The sequence below is a fragment of the Lolium perenne genome, chromosome 5 (assembly GCF_019359855.2).
Source record: "Lolium perenne isolate Kyuss_39 chromosome 5, Kyuss_2.0, whole genome shotgun sequence".
Taxonomy (NCBI): Eukaryota; Viridiplantae; Streptophyta; class Magnoliopsida; order Poales; family Poaceae; genus Lolium; species Lolium perenne.
The window spans coordinates 170553213-170574546 of NC_067248.2; the positions used below are offsets into that span (position 1 = coordinate 170553213).

At 44.0% G+C, this 21334-nt stretch overlaps 2 protein-coding genes across 3 annotated transcripts; one reads left to right on the forward strand and one right to left on the reverse strand.

Moving 5' to 3' along the window:
• Window positions 1-6238: 6238 nt before the first annotated feature.
• LOC127300597 (glucose-1-phosphate adenylyltransferase small subunit 1, chloroplastic/amyloplastic) lies at window positions 6239-10825 on the reverse strand. The gene is made up of 10 exons (XM_051330729.2): window positions 10429-10825; window positions 9561-9857; window positions 8789-9058; window positions 8486-8665; window positions 8065-8168; window positions 7859-7970; window positions 7566-7664; window positions 7369-7488; window positions 6792-6936; window positions 6239-6555 (listed from the first exon to the last, which is right to left on the reverse strand). Exons 1-9 carry the CDS (start codon window positions 10630-10632, stop codon window positions 6820-6822), a joined length of 1503 nt encoding a protein of 500 aa, XP_051186689.1. The 5' UTR covers window positions 10633-10825; the 3' UTR covers window positions 6239-6555; window positions 6792-6819.
• A 3047-nt stretch (window positions 10826-13872) lies between these two features.
• Window positions 13873-21121, forward strand: LOC127300598 (THO complex subunit 3). Of its 2 annotated transcripts, none has more exons than XM_071820161.1 (11): window positions 13873-14271; window positions 14924-15019; window positions 15915-16044; window positions 16136-16245; window positions 16984-17052; window positions 17842-17899; window positions 18050-18149; window positions 19957-20043; window positions 20209-20287; window positions 20372-20504; window positions 20655-21121. In XM_071820161.1, the coding sequence occupies exons 1-11, from the start codon at window positions 14161-14163 to the stop codon at window positions 20687-20689; spliced, it is 1008 nt and encodes a 335-aa protein (XP_071676262.1). In that variant the 5' UTR covers window positions 13873-14160; the 3' UTR covers window positions 20690-21121. The 2 variants fall into 2 exon arrangements, with proteins under 2 accessions (XP_071676262.1, XP_051186690.1); XM_051330730.2 differs by having other exon boundaries at window positions 13875-14271; window positions 16136-16224.
• Window positions 21122-21334: the final 213 nt, after the last annotated feature.

Here is a 21334-nt window from a genome sequence, read left to right on the forward strand (position 1 = left end):
ATGTTTTCATTGAGTTTATATGAAGGAATATTCCATAGGTACTACTTGCTCTCCATGTGTTGGATTCAAGTATGGATGCCATGAAGATAAAGATATACCTTGTGTATTGGCATCAAGATCATCGGTATGAAGATATATATGTGATATGATCAAGAAGAAGAAATGAAGATGGAGTTCTTATGTGGAACTCAATATTAGCCATGCTCTATCTTAAGTGACTACGAGAAGATACAAGGTTGAGTTGGGCAAGTTCAAGATGAGCATCTTGTGTGGATCACATGCTTGAAGCTTGCCGTCCATTTGGTGATAGTGAAGATGTGCATCAATGAACCTTTCCCATCATAGTGTATGGGGGAGCATTTGTCAGTATTCACGAAGCGACAATGATCAAGTGATGGGATGCGCAAGGCAAAGGTATGACCTTGATAGGTTTTCCTTTTGCCGGTCTCGAGGCGGTTGATGGGAGACCGGATTATAGGATAGATAGCCGCACTATTAAGAGGGGCTTTCGGTTGGTTAACTTGATCACATCGTCTTAGGGAGCTCAATCCTTGCATGCGTTGCATATTCTTATTGCTTCTTGGTATTTCTCGGTGTGAGGTTCTTGAGCTTGTTGCTAGCTTTACAACAAGCTCAAGTTCATCGAAAACGGAGTTCACATGCATCTTCTATTGCGTTTTCGATGTTGGGAGATTTTACCGGTTATTCATGATATAAGGTTCTACCTTTTATATTCATGATAAAATCCCCTCCTACAGATTCTTGGGTTTTCACTTTCTATTAGATAGCATTCGTTGTTATCTTCCAAACAAAATTGGTTTCATGCGATTCGGAGTTCGGGAGCAATTGTTATTAAAGAAAAAGGAAAGAGGAGAAAAGTATAAAAAGAAAAAGAGAAAAAGGGGAGGGTGCCGGCCGGCCGACCGGCCCACCCGGTCCGCGACCGGGTCCGGCGCTGGTGACATCCGGGCCGCCTCCAGGGGTCTTTGGCCCACGTCCGGCGGCTAGCCCGGTCACCGACCGGCCCGCCCGGCGCTCCTCCGGCCCGACCGGACACTTAACCGGGCCGCCACCCCGTCCGGCCCATGCTCCCGTCGCGCGCCGCCCGCGCGGCTCGGGCTCCGCGCCGCTCGGCGCTGCTGGGCCGCCGTGGCCCACGCGGCCAAGCTTCTCCCCGCGCGGCTCGTGGCAGTTTGCCGCCCAAGCGCGCCGCCCAGCCCCGGTCGGTGGGCCGGTCCGACCGGGCAGGCCACCGGCCTCTCCGGCCCAGCTCGGCCGCGGCTCGCCGTCGGGCCGGGCTGTCTTTTTTACTCGTTTTTGAGCCATTTTTCACCCGGTTTTCTCCCCAACGGTTATTTTTCTCCCTAGACTATAAATAGCCCTTCTTCCACCTTGAGCACTAAGTTCTTCCCATTCTCTCACCTCCATTGTTGCTATTTGAAGAACTTGCTCTCCCCCTTGATTCCTCCAACCATTCTTGCTCATATTTGAGGATTTGAGAGAGGAGATCTAGATCTACACTTCCACCAAACCGTTTCTTCTCTAAGTGAGGGAATCTCTTGGGATCTAGATCTTGGAGTCTTTGGTTGACTTTCCCCCTTGTTCTTCCTCTCCAATATCATCCTAGCATTCGTTGCTTTGGTGGGATTTGAGTGTGAAGGACTTGAACACCTCCGGTGTTCTTGCTTTGCATCATTGCATAGTGTTGAGCTCTCCACCACGATTTGTTCGAGTGAGAGACCGTGAGCTTGTTACTCTTGGAGGGTGACCTCCTAGTTGGCTTGGTGATTGGTGCTCCGGTGATCTCTTCAAGAAGATTGTGAAGAGGCCCGGGCTTCTCCTTCGTGGAGCTTGTGAAGTGGTTGTGGAGCTTGCCATCTCCGGAGCGGAGGAAAAGCTAACCATAAGGAAAGGGCCATTATCTTTCGTGGGTGTGGTTCGGAGAATAGGGTGAGCCTTCGTGGCGCGGGGAATCCTTCGTGGGACCTCCACTCCTCCAAACGTGACGTACCTTGTTGCAAAGCAAGGGAACACGGGAATACATCCTCGTCTCCGCGTGCCTCGGTTATTTCTATACCCGAGCTCTCTTTCCTTGTGATAGCCATCGTGCCTGAAGTACATATATCTTGCTATCACTTGTGCTACATATATCTTGTGCCTATCTTGCTTAGCTCTAGTTGCTATTGTTACACTTAGTTGAGCTTAGCATATTTAGGGTTTGTGCTTGTAAACTAAACGATAGTTTAATTCCGCATTCATACAAGACAAATCCGCAAGAGTTTGTAATTGCCTATTCACCCCCCCCTCTAGGCGACATCTCGATCTTTCAGAGTCCTTCTTCCTCTTCTTCTTCCCCTTCGACAGGTTGGCGGCGGCTTGTGTTGGCTCTTCTTCTTCCTCGTCTTCTTCTTCGACGGCTTGGCTTCCGTCGGCAACATCCTCCCGATGCTCGTTGCGCGCCGCCACAGCGGCCGTCGCCCTCTGCTCCTCTTGCGTGAAGAACCCCGGGCACGCAGCGGCGGCGGTGGAGCCGGAGGTGATCATCTCGTGGATCTCCTCTTCGTTCGGCGCCGCCATCGCACCGAACGCGAGCGGCCCTCGTCGCATGACCGGCGAGGTGTCCTCGAACTGGCCGCCGCCGCCGACGTCAAGCTCGGGCGGCGACGGCGTGGACCTGGACGGTTGGACGTAGGCGCCCTCTTGGAACACGGCAGTCGGCGACGGCGAGTACAGCGAAGGGGAGAAGGATGACGGGGAACTGGTTGTACCTTGCGTCGGCCATTGGCCGGGGAACATGCTGCCGCCGCCCATGGCCATGCTGATAATCCTCGCTTGTTCGTCCTGGGCCGCCGCCGCCCTCTTGGCGGCGGCTGTTTTCACCCTCTCCGCCCTGCCGCTTGTTTCCACCTGGCGCCGTTTCTCGTCCGCCGCCCACTCGGCGTTCGACATGCCCGGTGGCTTCGTCTTCTTCGCCCGCATCTTCCTCGCCGGCGCCTTCAGCGGCATTTTGGTGGACGAGAAGACGAGGAGGAGAGTGGTGGTGGACGAGAAGACGCCGCCGGGAACTGGAGCTGGAAGACGAGGAGATTGGGGAATTTCGGCGGGAGAGAATGGGGATATGCAAGCAAATTGGAGGGAATGGGGATATGCAAGCAAATTGGAGGGAAAATCGACAGGATTTGGTTTTCCAGTCGCCGACTACGCGGGTCCACACGACGTTTCGCGCCAAAATCTTTCGTCCGGAGTCCCCGAGCGCGCCCCGGGGGGGCGGGGATGGCGTGGGCTCGCCGGATGGATGAAGGGCCAAATCCGGACGAAAACGAGGAACCGGGGGCGCGACTGGGCCGAATTTCGCCGTCCGGATGGAAAAAACGTCGCTCGGGGGCCTCGTCGGGGGGCACGAGTGGAGATGCTCTAAGAAATAACAATACGTTCTTTCATCATTGATTATGGTGCCGCACAAGTATTTTATCTATGATACCACGCTAAGATACTTACAAAGGCATTAAGCATTATGAGACTACCCATAGTGGACCTTCTTCTCTAATGATATTACAAAGCTAATTACGACCTAATTATATAATTAAAATACTTCATGCAAACAACTAAATACAAGCATATGAAAAACTTTACCTTGATCTTTTTTTCTTCTTCTTTCACTACATCAGCTCATGAATCATACACTTACTACATAAAAATCATAGCCAACTGAGTGAGAGGCAGCCGCAGCAGAGGACGACTCCTCCGACATCAATTGGTTCTCTGATGACCTTGATGAGCCTACCCTGGAGGAGAGGGCGGCAGAGTAGAGGGCGTTAGTCGACTCCTTCGAGACGCTCAAGAAGGCCGAGATGCCGCGAACGAGGCGCTGCGGCAGCGTCTGCTAGAGGACGCGGCGGCTGACTGAGCTCTAGCGGCTGCATGGCGGGCGGCAGAGAAGCAGACGAGGGAGGGAGTAACGACGGGGCCGGGTTGTCAGGCAGCAAGTAGCCTAGGGCGTGTATCTCCTTTAGTTTGTAGTATATTATGCTTTTTTACTTGTGAACGAAAAATATTATTCAAAACAAATGGATCGTCCCGCTGGAAACACGCCGAGAAGAAAACGGACACGCGATCAAAATATGCCTACAGGACGATGTAAATGGACACGCGGGACCACTTTTAAAGGTCCAATGCGTCGCCCTAACAAGCTAGTTTGGCGAGCTGGTCGCCACGGAGGGGCAAGAAGAATTCGCCGAGCGAAGGCACGCCGTGATTGGCGCGAAAGGTGCGGGCGGCGAGAGGAGTCACGATAAGGCAATTGAAAGCCATTACGGGATACATTGCCCAAGATTTTTTTTACACGAATTGACTATGACTGAGGCAGTCGTCGGTTTTCACGTGGAAGAATCCATCGTTACCCCTAATCCTGGCCAAAACAATGCCGAAAGATTACCTGCCTAAACTACCTTTGCCCAATACTACTCGTCCATAGGACTAGTAATTTGTACCGTAAAAAGCCCCTTTTCTTTTGTCAATTTACTGGAGCACGAGTGGTTTTATCGGGCAAAATTTCAATTCTTGAATCTTATCAGGATCAATCGAACTAGTTTAGCATTACAGTTTTAGGTACGAATTCGGACAGGAAAGATTTGAACAACACGCGGTACGTGCTAGTGCTGCTATGCTATACTGGACCGGACGAAACACGTCTTGCTTGCTTTGATGAAAATTTGCACATACAACTCCGAGCATGTGGATGTGGTTTACTTCCAATCCATATGTTGTACAATCTGAACAAAGGTATTCCCTCCAACCAAAATTAGTTAACATAGACACTATGTCTAGTATTTACTAAGATATAAGGGTTCCTTTGATTCATAGGAATAGTGTAGGATTTGAGTTATATGGGAAAATTTTCCTACACATCTTGTTTGATTCATAGGAACATATACATAGGAATTAATCCTATAAGAATCTTGTAGTGTAAATCCCATAGGAAAAACACATAAGGTGGAAAATTTCCTTTGCTACAATAAAACACACTTCATTTTCCTATAAGATTCAAGTAGCAATGACATTCTATCCTACGAATTAAAGGAATCCGAAGTGTTGGAGAAAGCACACTATGGAAAGTCTTACAATGCCTAACAGATGGAGTATTTTATCCACAAGCGATTTTGCCAAAACTACCATAGAGAAACGAGGTTATGCGACACGTAGCACATTGCCGTCGTCAGCCGAGGCGATATGCTGACGTGGCACGTGTTGCCGTTGCTCTAGGTGGGCATGTCGCCTGCCAGCCCGATAGATTTCCTGCGGCTAACGGCGCTAACTCTCAGGCGCGTGGCAGTGTGCCAGTGTTGCTTTGTGCTGATTCCCCCAAGTGTGATTGCCTGATTCGGATGCTAGCTGCAATGATTAACTAATGGAGATTGCAGCTAATTGCCACGCTTTTGTCTCTTTCCTCAACGAGGCTGTGCTTGACCATCAAAAGAGTTGGATACTTGGTTTGCAACTTGTAGGCTACATCTCACATCCGTTCGGAAATCGCACAGCTAATGTTTCAGACAAAAACAGCACAGCTATATCAGTCTAACATGTTGTTACTTCCAATCCATATGCTCACACGGAGTTGCCATCACCTCCATCAGGAATAGGACGATTCTTAATATGAGTATGTATGTATGCTATTTCGAAGTTGCTTAGGAAAGGTATTTCTAAATGGGCCGATCTTGCACATCATGAAGTTCGAAATAGCTTGCCTCTTCTAAAACTGGTGAAGCTTGAAGTAGAAATGTGCACCGACCATCTCCTGTTTTTTTGCTGGACAGAAAGAACTGTGCAGCCTCCTAGTTGCACATTCCTACACCTAAATTCTCTTCCACACAACGTTTGAACTAGAAAGTTGCACATAAGTTATTGGTCTCTCACATGTCAAGACCGTCTAGATTTAGAGCCTTTTGCTTAAAGTGTCAGGTCGGATCCCGACAAATTCTCACTTCTATTTTATTTTATGAACTAGAAACCATAAAATGAACTAGAAGTTAGACTTTGGCGGGATCACACCTACATCTCTACTCTTGCTCCACCAGAGGCAGTTCGATGCAATATGGTGAAATAAAAGAAGGCAGATGGTCCAGATGGAAATTCAGGCCCCAACATGAAGTATGATTTTGCTGAAACTTTCCATTTCTACACAATTCTGTTTATCCACATTGTTGGTTCAAAAAGAGACATATCAGACGAACCAGTTCACTTCATGGTTTAAGGCAGCATAGTATATCCATAAGCAATGTAAATAAACACCAGATGTTCCATCAAGAAGGACATAATCCTAGATGTCAAAAATTGATATCCAGACGCAGTTCTCAGAATTGACACCATTTCTAGACAACATTGCTCATACTAGATAACATCAACAAAAAATAGGTGCCTAAAGTTGTGGGCACCGTTTTATTCCTTTCACCGACGACGACGTTTCCAGGTTGAAGCAGAGCTTGGTGAATTTTCCGCATGGGAAACAAACCATGGATGCACTGGAGGCCACCATAGACAATTAGCCTGCAAGCCAACCTGCAGTGCAGTGACACAATCAGTTTCCAAAGTAGAATGAAAGGACTGCCCATTCAAGTAACCATAAAGATGACCCTAGAATTTGGCAATCTAGTTATGGCAGAGAACAAATTTGGTAAAAGACCGAAGAAATGGGCATGTTGTTTGCATGTTGCCAATTCTTGGTTGTGTGCAAATGCAGTAAGCCCGTAAGGAGCATGAAGATGAGGGAACTTTGTTTGAGTGAGAGAGGAAACCTTATATACATGCTGATGACGGTTTCCCCTATATGACTGTCCCACTAGGAATTAAGGCGTCCTTGATCACAGTGACGATACCACTTTTGATGAAGTATCCATCGGACTCCCTTGATGCTTCTTGGACATCATCAACATTGATTATCTGTAAAAGCAGCAAACCATTTTGAATTCTTCACTGGCTACAATACACATTGCATACTATTTTTTGTCAGTAACCAAGTATCATCTCTAGAGAAGTAAAATTTTCTAGAACAAGCATACAGTACAAGCATAAGGTTCGCTTGAAAAATAAAAGGTCGCCTAAATATTTTTATTTTGGCAGAATAATATATTTGTGTTTGGTAACACTCAAGAAAAGTGAAACTAGAGCTGCAGGGCGCAAACTTGAACACATGTTATCATTCACACAGAAAACTAGGATCACGAAAATTCTGTTTATGTTCAGATAGGAGATGTTAGACCCCTCTTATTTTCATCCCCAAAAAAGACGTTCGCTTTTCACCCGAAAGTAATGAATACTTAATACACAAAATATGGAATGACATACAGGAGGTAGAAAATGTATATGAAATACCTTCACATTTTCTCCAATACGAGCATTCTTGTCGATTATTGCTTTCCTGATGTGCGCATTTTTTCCAATACCGATGGGAATGCCGCCAGTTTCAGAAAGGACTTTCTTGTCATTTTCTGTCTGCACAAAACAGGTTCACTAGGTTCTCACAATGCTTTCATGGCACCATATTACAGTTCTGTTTGATTATATTTCACCTCATAATAGTCTGCACCCATTAGCAGGGAATCCTCTATTACTGCGCCTTCCGATATGCACGAACGGAGTCCAACAACAGAATGGTTGATTGTACAATGCTGGCCAAAAGGAGAAAACATAAAAGCAAGATAACGAATTTAGAAAGCTCATGAACTGAACGATGAGAAACTAGACTTAAAGGGAGGACAAATATCCAAAGGATAACCTCAAGGTCCTAAACATGGTGTGACCTAGAGTGGCTAAACTCGAGAGAAGGCAACACGACGGTAAGTCAAGGGAAAAGGCAGCTTACATTGATAACACAACCTTCACCAATAACACTGTCTGTCACATCAGCATCGAGAACCTTCGAAGGAGGTAAGTATCGAGATTGCGTATAGATTGGCGCAGAACGGTCATAGAAGCTGCAGGCAAGAAGTTTTTACCAATAGTGAATAACAGGCAGTGAATCTAGCAAAATGCACCATGCAACTTTTTTTCCTTCTGTAAAATTTCTACCTAAAATCTGGTACTGGCTTCTTGGTTATTCCCAAGTTTGCATTGTAAAATGCCTCAATAGTACCAATATCTTCCCAGTAGCCATCGTATAGGTAAGCTTGCACCTGTGAAACACAATAGCAGTATAAGAAAACAAAATATATGGAATATGAACAAAGAAACAAACTTAAGCAACTACAAAGTACACATGTAATTTCTCTCAAGAGATGATGCAATCTTAATTCTTGATGGATTGAATATGTAAATACATAAATCTACAGATTGTTTTTCTTCCGTTTTTACTACAAAATAAGAGGTATTTCCCTTTGTTCACAAAATAAAATTTACCGCACTTTCCCTTTGATTTGTAAAATAAAGTTACAGCAGTGAACTGTAAGCAGTAAGGATAACAGGAAGTGCATTCTTCACGAGCATAGCTTACCCTCATTCCAATTTCTGTTGCACCAGGAATAACCTCACTTCCAAAGTCATTTGCCGAAGGAAAATTTTCACGGAGAAGCCGAAGCATCGCATCTTTGCTAAAAACGTAGATCCCCATGCTAGCAATGTAAGGCAATTCCTTAGCCCTCTCATTATCAAGGCCCAGAATGGTGGTATCAACCTGCAAGATTACAACATGTTAACTGAAAACAACTTAACTACAGAAGCACATATGCTTTCAACTGCTCAAGGTATATATGTATTAAATCAAAATAATGGGGGAAAATGCTCCTGATGTGCATACCATCATTGATTTCAACATCTCTCCTTTTGGTTTTTCTGCAAACTCAACGATTCTCCCTTCATCATCAATTTTCATAAGGCCAAATGCAGTTGCACGTTCCTCATCCATCGGCAGGGCAGCCACAGTTATATCAGCATCTGTTTCTCTGTGTGCTTGAATGAATTTTTGGTAGTCCATACGGTACAGGTGATCTCCAGCCAGAATAAGGAACTCCATAACATTGTGTTCCTCAAACAGCCACAAGTACTGCCGCACTGCATCTGCAGTACCCTGGTTTGGGAAAAGGCAAGATAATAAAAAAAAACACCGATTAGTGAAATGGCTAGGCAATATCAACAGAACATAGCATGCATGGGCTCAGGGCCTCAGGGGATAACATAGATGTGTTTGCAGCATCTATTGATATGAGCCACTGTGGACTTTATTTTCCAATTCCAAGGAAGCTACCCGATCAATCAAGCTCATGAACACTCTTGAAAGTTTTGTTTTTTTTAAATATGTTTCTAAATGATAAATTCCAACAACTAAATGCGAACTGTCCCATGAATAATGTATGAGTTTGTTTTCAATAACTGACATGTTCATATCAATTATTTATCCCCACTCTTCTTCTTCCCTATGCAGTTTAACTGCATCTTTTAAACTGCACTTCCTTTTCATCTGAAGTTCAAAATGTGTGATCTTTTTGGTAGTACCATTTCTTTACCACTCGTGTCAACACAAACTAGTAACTCGAGATGTTGATAGATGGAAGACGAAGCGTCCGACGTACCTGAAACCAGTTAGGATTCTCTGGGCTCTGCTGGGCGGCAAGAACCTCGACGAACCCCTCATTCTTGTACCCACTGATGTTGGTCCCGTAGGCCCTGGAGAGGTGTCGGTTGAGCGAGGCGGAGTTGAACTGCGTGAGCACGTAGATCTTGGAGACGTTGCTGTTGAGGCAGTTGCTGACCGGGATATCGATGAGCCTGTAGTTGGCGCCGAGCGGCACCGCGGGCTTGGCCCTCTTCTTCGTCAGCGGGTACAGCCTCGTGCCGGCGCCGCCGCCGAGGATGATCCCGAGAACACTCTGCAGCGATGAAGAGACCGCATCAGTTGGGTTTGGAATGACAAGAAAAATATGGAGAAACATTTCATACATGAACAGGCTTGAGCACACAGATGTGCTGCTCTGACACCCCAGGTTCTGTGCTTGTACCACATGGTTTTATAAATTGAACTGCAAATCAGTGTGGTAGTAGTAGTACAATCTTGAGATCTTGGGACAATTGTTTTAGATGGTTTATTAATGTAAGGCATGGACTAGACAATTCTAATGCCTCCCACCAACTATCATTCCTGGATCATACTATAGCGGCACGGCAACCGACAGAAGCACCGTGAAATCGACATAAAAAACTACAACTCCTACGTAAAAATCGAAATCCAGAACGTTCTTATCGAATTCCCAGGAGTAGTACCCCCTCGAGATCGCAGCCCGGCACACGAACCCGCGCAGAATAAGAAAAAAGGCCCGACCTTTTTGCCAACGTAATAATCACGAAAGTGACAGACTAAAAGTTGAATCAAGTGGTACAGTCGGGTGGAAGGAAAGGCGATGTGGGCATTGTTGATGATCGGGAGGGAGATCGGGCGCGCACCGTGCTGGCGTCCGGATCGAGGCACGTCTGGGAGTTGCGGGAGTCGGAGACGGCCCGGGGCGAGAACAGGGCCCGCAGCCGCCGCCCGCCGGCCGGACTACTGCGGCGACGGCTGGCTCCGCCGCAGGGAGAGAATGCGGCGGGTGCCGGCGCCGGGATCGGGGCCCCGTACGTGGCGGCCGTGGCGCCCATCGCCGTCGCCATGTCCGGGGGAGACGGAGAGTGATGGAGGTGGCGGCAACGACGGAGGGAGAGTGAGGGTGGCACCGCACTGCACACACGTGCTGCTGGAGTGTGTGTGTGTGTGGATCCTTCTACTTTCAGGACAGGAGCGGCTGTGAGGTTTTTCAGTTTCTTTTTCCGCTTTTTTTCGTTCGGTGTGTGCGTGCCTGCGGTGCAGGGCAGGGAATGGTTTGTCTGCATTTATAGCGGAACTGACTGTGTAATCCATGTGATGTGTGGGGCCAGCGGACGAGATGACCGAAATGCCCTTGGGTTTTGATGGATCGAACCGACGGCTGTGCTTGCGCACACGTGCCTGAATATCAATCACGTTGTCTGCTCCTCCCTCTCCAGTGAGAGCGTCTCGGCCAACTTTGCGTAAGTACTTTGCTTCCTTGTGACGAAGAAGGAGAGGCCAACTTCTACTGTATTTCTTGTCCGCATGCACGAGCGTCCTATACAAGAATTTAAAACGACGGGCTGGACACCGCCGGACTAGTCCGCCGGTGCCTACTCGACAAGCTCAGTCATGTCTGCGGCCGTGAGATCGCGCGCCTCTACGGTAACGTCGCCTGCTTTATAGGCCGCGGGGTCGTTGCCCCATCTAGCACGTCTAGGCGCTGCCCTTCCGGCTTGGTGTGTTGTGATCGTGGTCGTTGGAGGTTTCATCCTTGCAAGGCCCCCCGCGGCTTGTACTGTTGGCCTCGACCTCAACCGCACTTATGTTTTCGCGATGGTCTGCTGACCGAGCAAGAGACCATTTAGAGTTTGGTATCGACGTGGAGCCATTGTTTGGTCATTGATGACCACCCAATGGATGATGCCGCCGCGGTAGATGATGATGCCGGCGATGAGGGCCATGCTACCATGGATGATGCCGACGGCCCGATCGCAAAAAAAAAAAAAGGCAAATGATCTGAAGATACACGCCCGAGGAGGACTAGTGCCTTTGTTGTTCTTGACTGCCACTTATCCAAGATCCAATTTACGATGTAAAAAAAAAATCATATTGGAGGAATGTTACTAAAGATATCCATGAGCATAGGAGGTTTCCTCCCTTCAAACTTCATAGTGATCGCGGCCAAGTGTCAATTCAAAATTTTGCGATGCAACCGAGCATGTCCTCGGGGCCCGGTGAGTAGCCTAAGCGTTGCGGACATTGTAAGACATAGCCCATTTTATATATGCCATTGTATGTTGGCATACGTGAGTGTCTGCGTAGGTTTGTATATGTGTAGATGCCCCTTGTTTTGAGTTCTTCGAGACTTGTCACGAAAACAAGTCCTTCATGTTGTGTCATTGCTGGAGGGAGATCAAGGAGCGTCCCAATGGAATCTAGGCTATGCGGCTTACAAGAAGAGTCCCAAGAATGGCGGGGGGCAATGTATCATCGGTCATTGATCTCGGATAGGGTGACCCAAGAATTCCAAGAAGAGTCCCAATAATTCTGCACTTGCATTGAGTGAGACCTTGAAGGGGTTGATGGCCGAGAAGCAGGATGCAAATGCCAAGAGGGATGCGAAGTGACGCCGGGAGAAAGAGGCCACATGTGCTAGCTTTATTGACCTCATAAAGGGAGTGCTTGAAATCCAAACCATCGAGGCTGAGGCCAAGAACTATTCATGTTCGACGACTTGAGCCTTATGGACATGATAAACCTTGCTTGGTTCGACGATAAGTAAATGATCACCCGCCAACGCGATGCATGATCAAACATATCTATCGTAGTTTGCCTATTTCGTTTGAAACTTGCGTCATTTTGCACTTTGATGTGTTACTATTGCATATGAACTATATGATTTCCTAATTATTGGTGATTTATTGGCACTATATTCAGTTTTTAGCCCCTTTTTATTCATATATTGGCCAATTGGCGAAATCGGTGAAAAGACAAAGGCTAGAACGGACCAAATGGGTATGGCTGTTAGGTTTGCCCTCGACCCAAACTGGTAAGGGGAGGACACAACTGTATTTGTTCTGCAGGCCGACCCAAACAGACCAAAACTAACATAAACTTGCACTGATGAATTACCCTATTTTTTTACGAATTTGAGCTTGGGCTAATTTTATCTGATAATCTTCTTTGGGGACCTCGAATATTACACAAAAAAGGTAGACACTCCATATTTCTGGGGCATTACCAATACCATATCCTTTGCATATTCATTTACCAATATCTATGTCCGCATCCATGTCCGGTGGATTCTTAATAGTGTATACCCTATCCAAAAATGAACGTGAACGTGGATTTCGAGTGAAAATTATTCGTACCATTTACATTCTTGGAGACAAATATTGTTAACTAAAGCTTGCCAAGGGGCCGGCATGGCACGACCCATCCTTAAACGGGCCATTCCAATTCAAGGCTATGAACTTTTCTCTGTTGTTTATCTCTCTACATGTGCTTGTGAGCTTTTCTTCGAATATCATATCCGAGAAACAAAACTGTTATAACATAAATGATAAAGTTAATACTAAACATGGAGTTATAGATAATAAATAACTCTTATTACTCCTTCACAAGACACATCAGAGAATATGGTTGTAGGGCTTACCGCCATTGGAGACGGAAGGTCTTGCTTGAGGTTGCAGTGACGGTGCATGTTGCGGTAGATGTCGCCTTCCTCTCGATGACCCGTCCTGCTCTTCTTTGTCGTGGCAAAGAAGTGGATTCGTTGGCGGTAGTGCAACCGTCGATATGTATTGTGAAAGGTGTGAGAGTGGGAAAGAGGAGAGTGAGAGGATGGAGTGGAGCCAATAAGAGGATTTATGGTGCGTGTTCCCGAAAGGTCTCCCTCTCTTTCCCCACATGTGCAACCGTGGTGAAGGTGCGATAATGGATCAAACTCGAGAGAAACGGTCGATTCGACATTAGCTAAATGTGAAGCTGATTTATAACGAAAGATCGGACAACAAAATCATAAGATCTGAAGCTCCTTTAATTCATAAGATATGAAAATTATAGGATTAAAATGTCATAGCTGGTTGAATCTTACAGGAAGATGAGTTGTGTTTGATTGTGCCAAAGAAAAATTTTCAATGAGGTATGACCGATTGTTCTATTTCTATAGAATTAGTTCGTATAGGATATATTCTTATGAAACAAATTAACTAGTGTAGAAAATATTCCCATGAAATCTAAATTTTACACAATTTCTATACAAATCAATAAATCAAAGAAAGCCTCAGCCTGTTTTACTTTACCTGCCGCGCCCCAAATTCGTCGAGTGTTTTGCCAGTACTGCTCACAGCATCAGCTGGCTAATCCGATTCGCGTTCTATTTCCTCTGTCGCCTTTCAGTCTGCGACGTTCTTCTCCCACCCCACGGCCGCCGCCGGTTGTCGCCGGTCTTTGCTTGCTACTCCGATTCGCGTTCTATTTCCTCTGTCGCCTTGCCCTCTGGCTGCAACCAAGGCTTTGCATCTCAAGCCCATAGGGGCCCAACCCGAGCCCATCAAGCGGTGCAAATTTCCCTTCCCCAACCAGCCGCTGCGCCGCCGCCGAGAATAATGGAGGGGAGAGAAGACGACAAGAAGGGCGGCGCCGCCGCCGGCAGCTCGGCGCCGGGGTCAAGATTCAAGAACCTGGTGTCCAGGGAGTACTACAGCCACAAGAAGAAGGTACCTCCACGCCGCCCCCCAACCCTCGTATTATCGCGGCACAAGCTGAATCTTTTCTTGATGCGAAAACCCAAAATTCCGCGAGAAAAGAAGCCCGAAGTTATCCAATGCTGAATCTGTTCTTGATGCGAAACTAGCGAAAAAAAGAGGACAAAATACAAAAGTTCCAATTTGGGTCGTCCGGTCTCGTTTTCGATCGGAGCAAAGTTGAGGGGAAAACTTTGATTTGACCTAATTGCTAGGGCGCCCTGAACTACTCCCGGTCATACATTTGACTCGGAGCAAAGTTGAGTAGTTCTTTTTGTTAGAGAAAAAGGATCCCGGTCATACATTTTTTCCAGAGTAATTCTTTTGTATTAAAGATCAAAATTCGTGCTAGCATACTGAGAAAGAAAGTCAATTTCGAGCCAGGGGCTTATTTACTTCTGTCAAGATTCTTTACTGAAGATGGGGACAACATCTCCCTTTCAGGAAAATCATTGTATTGTGAGGATCTCTTGGTTGCTTTCTGTTTGTTTTGGTATAAAGCTCCTTCCTTCTAGTACGATACTTGCACATAAAATTTAGTTGCTAATGTGGTTTTGTTGCTCCTTGTCCATCCTTTATTTGCTGTTCCTTATCAAGTAAATGACCATGGTCTTCTGTGTTTTAGGTGCACTCCGTAGCGTGGAACTGCATAGGCACAAAGCTTGCCTCAGGCTCTATTGATCATACTGCACGTGTCTGGAGTATTGATCCCCATGGCCATGTAATTATCTCCCCTTGTTGAATAATTGCTACGGGAAGAACCTTGCTTGTTATGGAACCAGATAACCATTTTTGTTGTTGTCTGCACTCAATGCTTATACTTTCCTGTGTAAAGAATATGTATGGCTGTGAATATCTCCATTTCATATAATGCAAGCACTGAGTTATGGTCTAACTCTTTGCAAGAGTTGTTTATCCCTGTTCTTGGGATGGCGCAGAACAGGAGCACCTTAATGAGAGCAGACATTCTCGTGATAGTTGACACGCACTACACCCCATTATCCGAAAACTACCTGCTGAGTTTTCAAAAATGTGAAATAGTCCATGGATGTAGTTCATTCTATATCATGTGCACCTTCAGCAAATATGACTTCCTCTGACCTGTAAAAAAAGGCAATTCTATGGCTTTCTCATTCACTATTCGTTTATATCCTGTTTTTTTTATCTAGGTCACAAATGTTCATATTTTTGGATGAAATTTTGCAAGCGCAAATTAATATAGCATGGCTTACTTCCATGAATTGTTTCGCATTTTCTAATCTCGTAAAAGAGAAAATGAAGAAGATTGGAATATGGACTGTAGTGGCACGTAGGACGTAGCTGCCAAATTTGCTTCCTCCACCTTAGCATGTTTTATCTTTTGCATATTTTTTCCAGTTTGCAGAATATTGTGGCCATAGTTTATTAACATGAGTAGTGAATTTCATTCTGGATGGTGGAATACTGAGAACAAGTTATGCATTTATCGCCGAAATGTTAGCTACAGTAAATTGATTTACTTGTGTAGGAATGAACATTTAGCTCTTTTGAATGAGGGGATGTATTTTAGATTAGATTCTGCTTATTGGGACTTCCAAGCTGCAAACGATGCTGACAACACATTTTATCATACACAGTCCAAGGTTAAAGACATTGAGCTGAAAGGCCACACAGATAGTGTAGATCAATTATGCTGGGATCCAAAGCATCCTGAAACAGTTGCTACTGCAGCTGCTGACAAGACAATTCGTCTTTGGGATGCGCGGAGTAAGTAATACAATTCATGTCGGTCAACGTGCTAAAACTCCCAGTTTAGTTCATCATTGTTAATCCATTTAGTTTATATTTTTCTCTTCAGGTGGAAAATGCCAAGTTGTTGAACTTAGTGGAGAGAACATCAACATCACATACAAACATGATGGCACTCACATAGCTGTTGGAAATAAGGTTTACAATAACAGAATATGGGTACATTAGATTGTAGTATATTTTTTAGCTTTTCTAAATTGAGCATGCAATAATCTGACTTATGTGCATTTTGATGCTTAGCTGTTTGTCTAGTATATTTAATTTATTTAAAGTAAGTAATGGAACATCATTCCGATGCTCGACATTGCCTTTATGAATCTTGTGTTTCTTCATCTCCTGTGGTTGTCCTTCTGATACATATATTGATAGTGCATGAGTTTATTTCCCTTTTCTCAAATAGGAAATTTAAACCCTGATATGTTTGTGGTATGCATCATTATGCCGTGACCCAGCTCACACAACCCTTAGTATCTGTTTAGCTTTGTTATCCTGCTTGTTTTTAGTTTATACCTTGTGTAACTTTGGTAGAAATCTAGATCTTCTGTTGACCTAACTACTATGCTACGGATCTGCATAAAAGTATGTGACTATATTGTTATATATGTATTTTGAGAAAATGTTGCACCATATCATACACTGTAGTTTGGTACTGATGCACCTGGATATGATGGTTAGTATGTATCAATTAGATGGAAGTCTTAGCATTTGTCTTGCTAAGTTTCTATAGTATGACAAGCGGTGTGAAAAGTTAGTATAGTTATCAACATGGCTCTATTTTGAGGGTCATGTAAGATTTAGCATGTTTCATAAAATGTGCACAATATATATTACTTTATATGAATGTCTAGTTTTATCAAGCCTTCAACTACAATAACAGCCGCTTGTAATGGTCTGTAGGAGGATGAGCTGACCATAGTGGATGTCAGGAAGCTAAAACCCATTCACAGACAGAAGTTCCCTTACGAGGTACTTTCCAAATGAAGTTTGGACACTGAAAAAATTCTTGAGGATAATTTTGTTCTGAATCCAGTTATGTTTTGGATGAACCTGTGCATATGCAGCATGTGATAAGAAATATAGCGAAACACATGTGCATAGGTGCTTGTCTTAGACCAAAAAACTGTGCACATTTGTTCTTTTTAGAGGAAAAATGGTAAATTGTAGCAGAAACTCAATTCGGCTCCCGGGTGCGTATGATCCCTCTATCATAAAAACATATTTTCAAGTGTAAAAAAATTTTGACAAAAAAATTTACATGTACATCTCCATAATATATGTGTATTCGTCAAGTTTCACGAAAAAATGATATTTTTTGTAGTCTAAACGAAAAAGAGAAAATTTATCTTGTGACAAGTCTTTGTTTTAGCACCGAATTTTGTCTTTTTTACACACGCCACATGACATATCGATTTTTCATGAAACGACTTTGTGAGCGCGTAGCACATGAAGATGTACGTGCGAAATTTTTGTTTCAATTTTTTTAACATTTTAAAATGTGTCTAACATGTATTTCAATATAAAGGGAGCATACGCTCCCATGTGCCAAAACATCACTCCCTAAATTGTAGCCACTATACTCTGAATGCACACCGATGTGTGGTGCCAAACAGTTGAATCAACGTAATGTATTTACGGTTGATGTTCACACCTTTCTGAACTTTATGTTTTCAATTTGACGCAGTTCTCATTTTTCTTCACTTGCAGCTCATGCATTCTTGTTTTATGTCTGAAGTGAATTATTGATATGTTTCTCAGATTAATGAGATTTCGTGGAATAAAACTGGAGATATGTTCTTCATAACTACTGGACTTGGTAAGAAACCAAGATGTATTTTCCTCTTAATTATGAATGTTGAAGTTCATCATTTCTGAAAATGGAACAAGGATCCTTGATGTTTCCTTCAAGTGTTAATATCACATAAATTGATGCTAATGCTGCCCCTCGGCTTTATTCTTGATGTAGGATTTGTTGAGGTGGTTAATTATCCTTCCCTTGATGTTGTCTGCAAACTAAATGCTCACACCGCAGGATGCTATTGCATAGCAATGGATCCCCTTGATAGGTGAGATGATTCTTTGTCGTTTTCAGTTATTTATCTGCCTAAATTAGAAAAAAAATAGAGTATTTGCTAATAAACGACCAGCCAGATTGCCTAGAAAATCAGAAAATTGCTCAAGCTTGATGATCCGTTGTTACTTTGGATCTAGATGATCTGTTATATTTGTTGATGGGTTGTCTGATTTGCTATCGGAGTTAACATTGAAGCTATATTTTGACTTCTACAATATCAAGAACTATTGATTTGTATCGCTTCATCTTTAGATAAAATTCCTATCCCAAATACCTGTAATTGAGTGATTACCTACAATTATTTTAATTTGGTAGGTGACTTATGAATAGGATTTTTCAGGCCTTGATATAGACCAGGAATATATCCTATGGCCTATAGAAACCACTGGTTTAGTGGAAGAATGAAAACCATGACAAGGAGGCTGATTTTTCTCCACACACCTAAGGTCAATTGCAGAAAAGGGAGAAATTGTATCATCATGGAATTTTGCGGTGAACCCCTCACACACTCTCCTCTGCCCAATGCTTGACCCAAACTGGGTCTCATACTTCTGTCACCAGCCCTCATCTCGGTTGATTAGGTTCCAAAGCCTGTCGACGTGTCCCTGCCATCTGTAGGTTCTTAAAACCTTGCTTCCCATCTCCTCTGCTGTTTTGCATACAAAGTTTAGCAGATTAAAAACCGATCTAGGAGAAGGGGGTTGTTTAAGAAGATTAAGTCGGTAAGAGCAACTCTAACAGATACTCAAAAAAGTGGAACTCAAAAACCAGTTTTGAGTATACTCCTAGACTGCGTTTGAGTACGGTGCTTGTTCTGCCTTTTTTAGATAAAAAAGCATACTTGGAAAACAATCCCTCTAGTTGTCACATACCTATGCATGATTCAAACATGAACATTTCAAATGCGTAATTCGTGGAGAGAGAGAGCTTGGGGACACGGCGCGGAGGGGGGGGGACACAGGTGAGTGGGAGAGAGAGTGGAAATGGCCTTTTTTGCGCACACTTTGCTGGAGTTGCTCCAAGAGTTTTCAAGCACAGGTTGATTTCAACCTGGCCAAAACCAACAGTTCAGTTTCTTCAGTTGCTGGTGATCAGAGCAGCATCACTAGCACAAATAAAACAATATGGAAGTTTATATGTTTTTTGTGGAAACCCTTTTCGAACAACCTTTGGGGATAGATGTCATGACTGCAGCACGTGCAAAGACAGCATCGAAGGCCTTCTATGCACTTTGTGTGAAGTATGGAAACCTCTGAGGACCACAATCTGTCTTCCACCAATGTAATCTACATAATTTATTTTTGTTTTCTTTGAATCAGAAAGTTTTTCTGAATCATGTCAATTGGCCGCTCATCATGTCGCAGCAAAGCGACTGCAGTGGCCAGATTCGGGCACATGTAGGGCTGCTATACTCCTTCATGTTGCTTCACTGATAGTATCCTTCATCAGCTCTCTGCTGCTTGCCTCTAACATCATGGGACCAAACTCTGCAGGGGATTCTCTGCAAAAAATATGTTAACTGGAAATTCTCTTTTTTAGCATGATTGGGCATTTTTTAACTGGCCACGGGTAACCTGCTTCCATTTCTGTAAATTTGCCACATGGTCCAAATTCTTATCCTGCTATGAACAGCAAGCTTTCTTTTAATTTGAGCTGATTGTATTAGTGTGTCATGCTAATGTTGTGCTCACAATCACACAACCATCTCTGGCAATTGTGGGTGATTCCTTTTTCCTATCAGCATCCAGCGAGAGTATAATTGTTTTGATGATGGCACTTACAGAATGTTTTGATGCCAGGTATTTTGCTGTCGGAAGTGCAGATTCACTTGTCAGTCTTTGGGATGTCAAAGAGTTGCTATGCATTAAAACCTTCACAAAACTGGAGTAAGTTCTTTTCTACCATGTAACTTCTGTAGGCTGCTTTCGTAGAAATAACTTCAGTTGCTTTTGTTTGAATCACCCTCAGTTGCCGGTAACCATTATTCAGATTGAAATTGGTAAATGATTTGTGTATCTTGGAAATGTGTACCAATGTCCCTTTTTTTTCAGGTGGCCTGTAAGAACAGTTAGCTTCAGTCACAGTGGAGAATTTCTTGCATATGCCAGTGAAGATCCTTTCATTGACATTGTAAGTGGTCACAAACATAGTAAAATTTGTTTACGATTCGAGGCAAACTGTTCTGAAGAATTTACCTTTTCTTCCTTCCACCAGGCCAACATTCAGACTGGACGATCAATTCATCAGATTCCATCTAAGGCAGCTATGAACAGCGTTGAATGGAACCCTAAATACAACCTCCTGGCTTATGCAGGAGACGACAAGAATAAGTACCAGGCTGATGATGGTATAGTTGTTGCAGTCCACTCATTTAGATGCATTTGTTTCACTTTGCAACAGTGTTACTTCGTAGTATTCAATTCTTCATCCGTAAAAGAAGAGGGGAAATGACATAGAAATGGAGTGGCACTAATGTTTCACGTCTTTCATTTTGCAGGTGTTTTCCGAATATTTGGTTTCGAAAGCACATAATCTGATTCGGAGCAGATTTATCATCAGCAAGTTCTCTTTATAGATGCAGCTATCTAGCATTCAAATGTATCTGCTTTGAAGGCTTGATGAGGTGACTGTTCAATGATTAGCCCCCTTGTTTGGTTTGAGGGATATAATGGGTTGGTCTATCAGGACATTGAAGTACATTGGGGCTAAGCTCGAACAAAATTAGGGATTAGGTCATTGTACCAAATTTACGAGATTTTCATGATGGACCAACCTATGACTAAGGTGGTAATTTTCAAACCAAACATCCCAGGAATGAGCAGTGTTGTATTGTACCTTATGTGACTCCTAGGGGACATGTTTACCGCATCTGAGAGAATACTACAGAAATGGATTGTGGACAAGTAAAGTAGATTGTTACCAATTTTGTATAGAATGTTCTTACAGAAGGAAAATTGAATAGAAGATGCCCCCAACTAGTAAACAATGTGCACCGGGCACAGTTGTCGCCTTATTGGTCAAGTGGAGAAGCACGACGAACTTTTATTATCATTGTTTCCTTTGTTTGGGTTCTAACCCGAAGGATTGAACTGGACCTGTTAATTATTGGCATCAGAAGCCAGATGCAAAACAGTGGCAACAAACTTATAAAAATACCAACAAAATAATTCTAGCAAA

What these genes read in the sequence shown, in the direction of transcription:
- LOC127300597 (XM_051330729.2), bottom strand. Translation starts at nt 10,632, where the DNA reads ATGGCGACGGCGATGGGCGCCACGGCCGCCACGTACGGGGCCCCGATC. An exon ending in AGATGTTGAAATCAATGATG is followed by an intron (nt 8,666 to 8,788) that starts GTATGCACATCA and finishes GTAATCTTGCAG; the next exon opens with GTTGATACCACCATTCTGGG. An exon ending in GTATTGGAGAAAATGTGAAG is followed by an intron (nt 6,937 to 7,368) that starts GTATTTCATATA and finishes CTGCTTTTACAG; the next exon opens with ATAATCAATGTTGATGATGT.
- LOC127300598 (XM_071820161.1), top strand. Translation starts at nt 14,161, where the DNA reads ATGGAGGGGAGAGAAGACGACAAGAAGGGCGGCGCCGCCGCCGGCAGC. An exon ending in GACAGAAGTTCCCTTACGAG is followed by an intron (nt 17,053 to 17,841) that starts GTACTTTCCAAA and finishes TATGTTTCTCAG; the next exon opens with ATTAATGAGATTTCGTGGAA. An exon ending in CTTCATAACTACTGGACTTG is followed by an intron (nt 17,900 to 18,049) that starts GTAAGAAACCAA and finishes TTCTTGATGTAG; the next exon opens with GATTTGTTGAGGTGGTTAAT.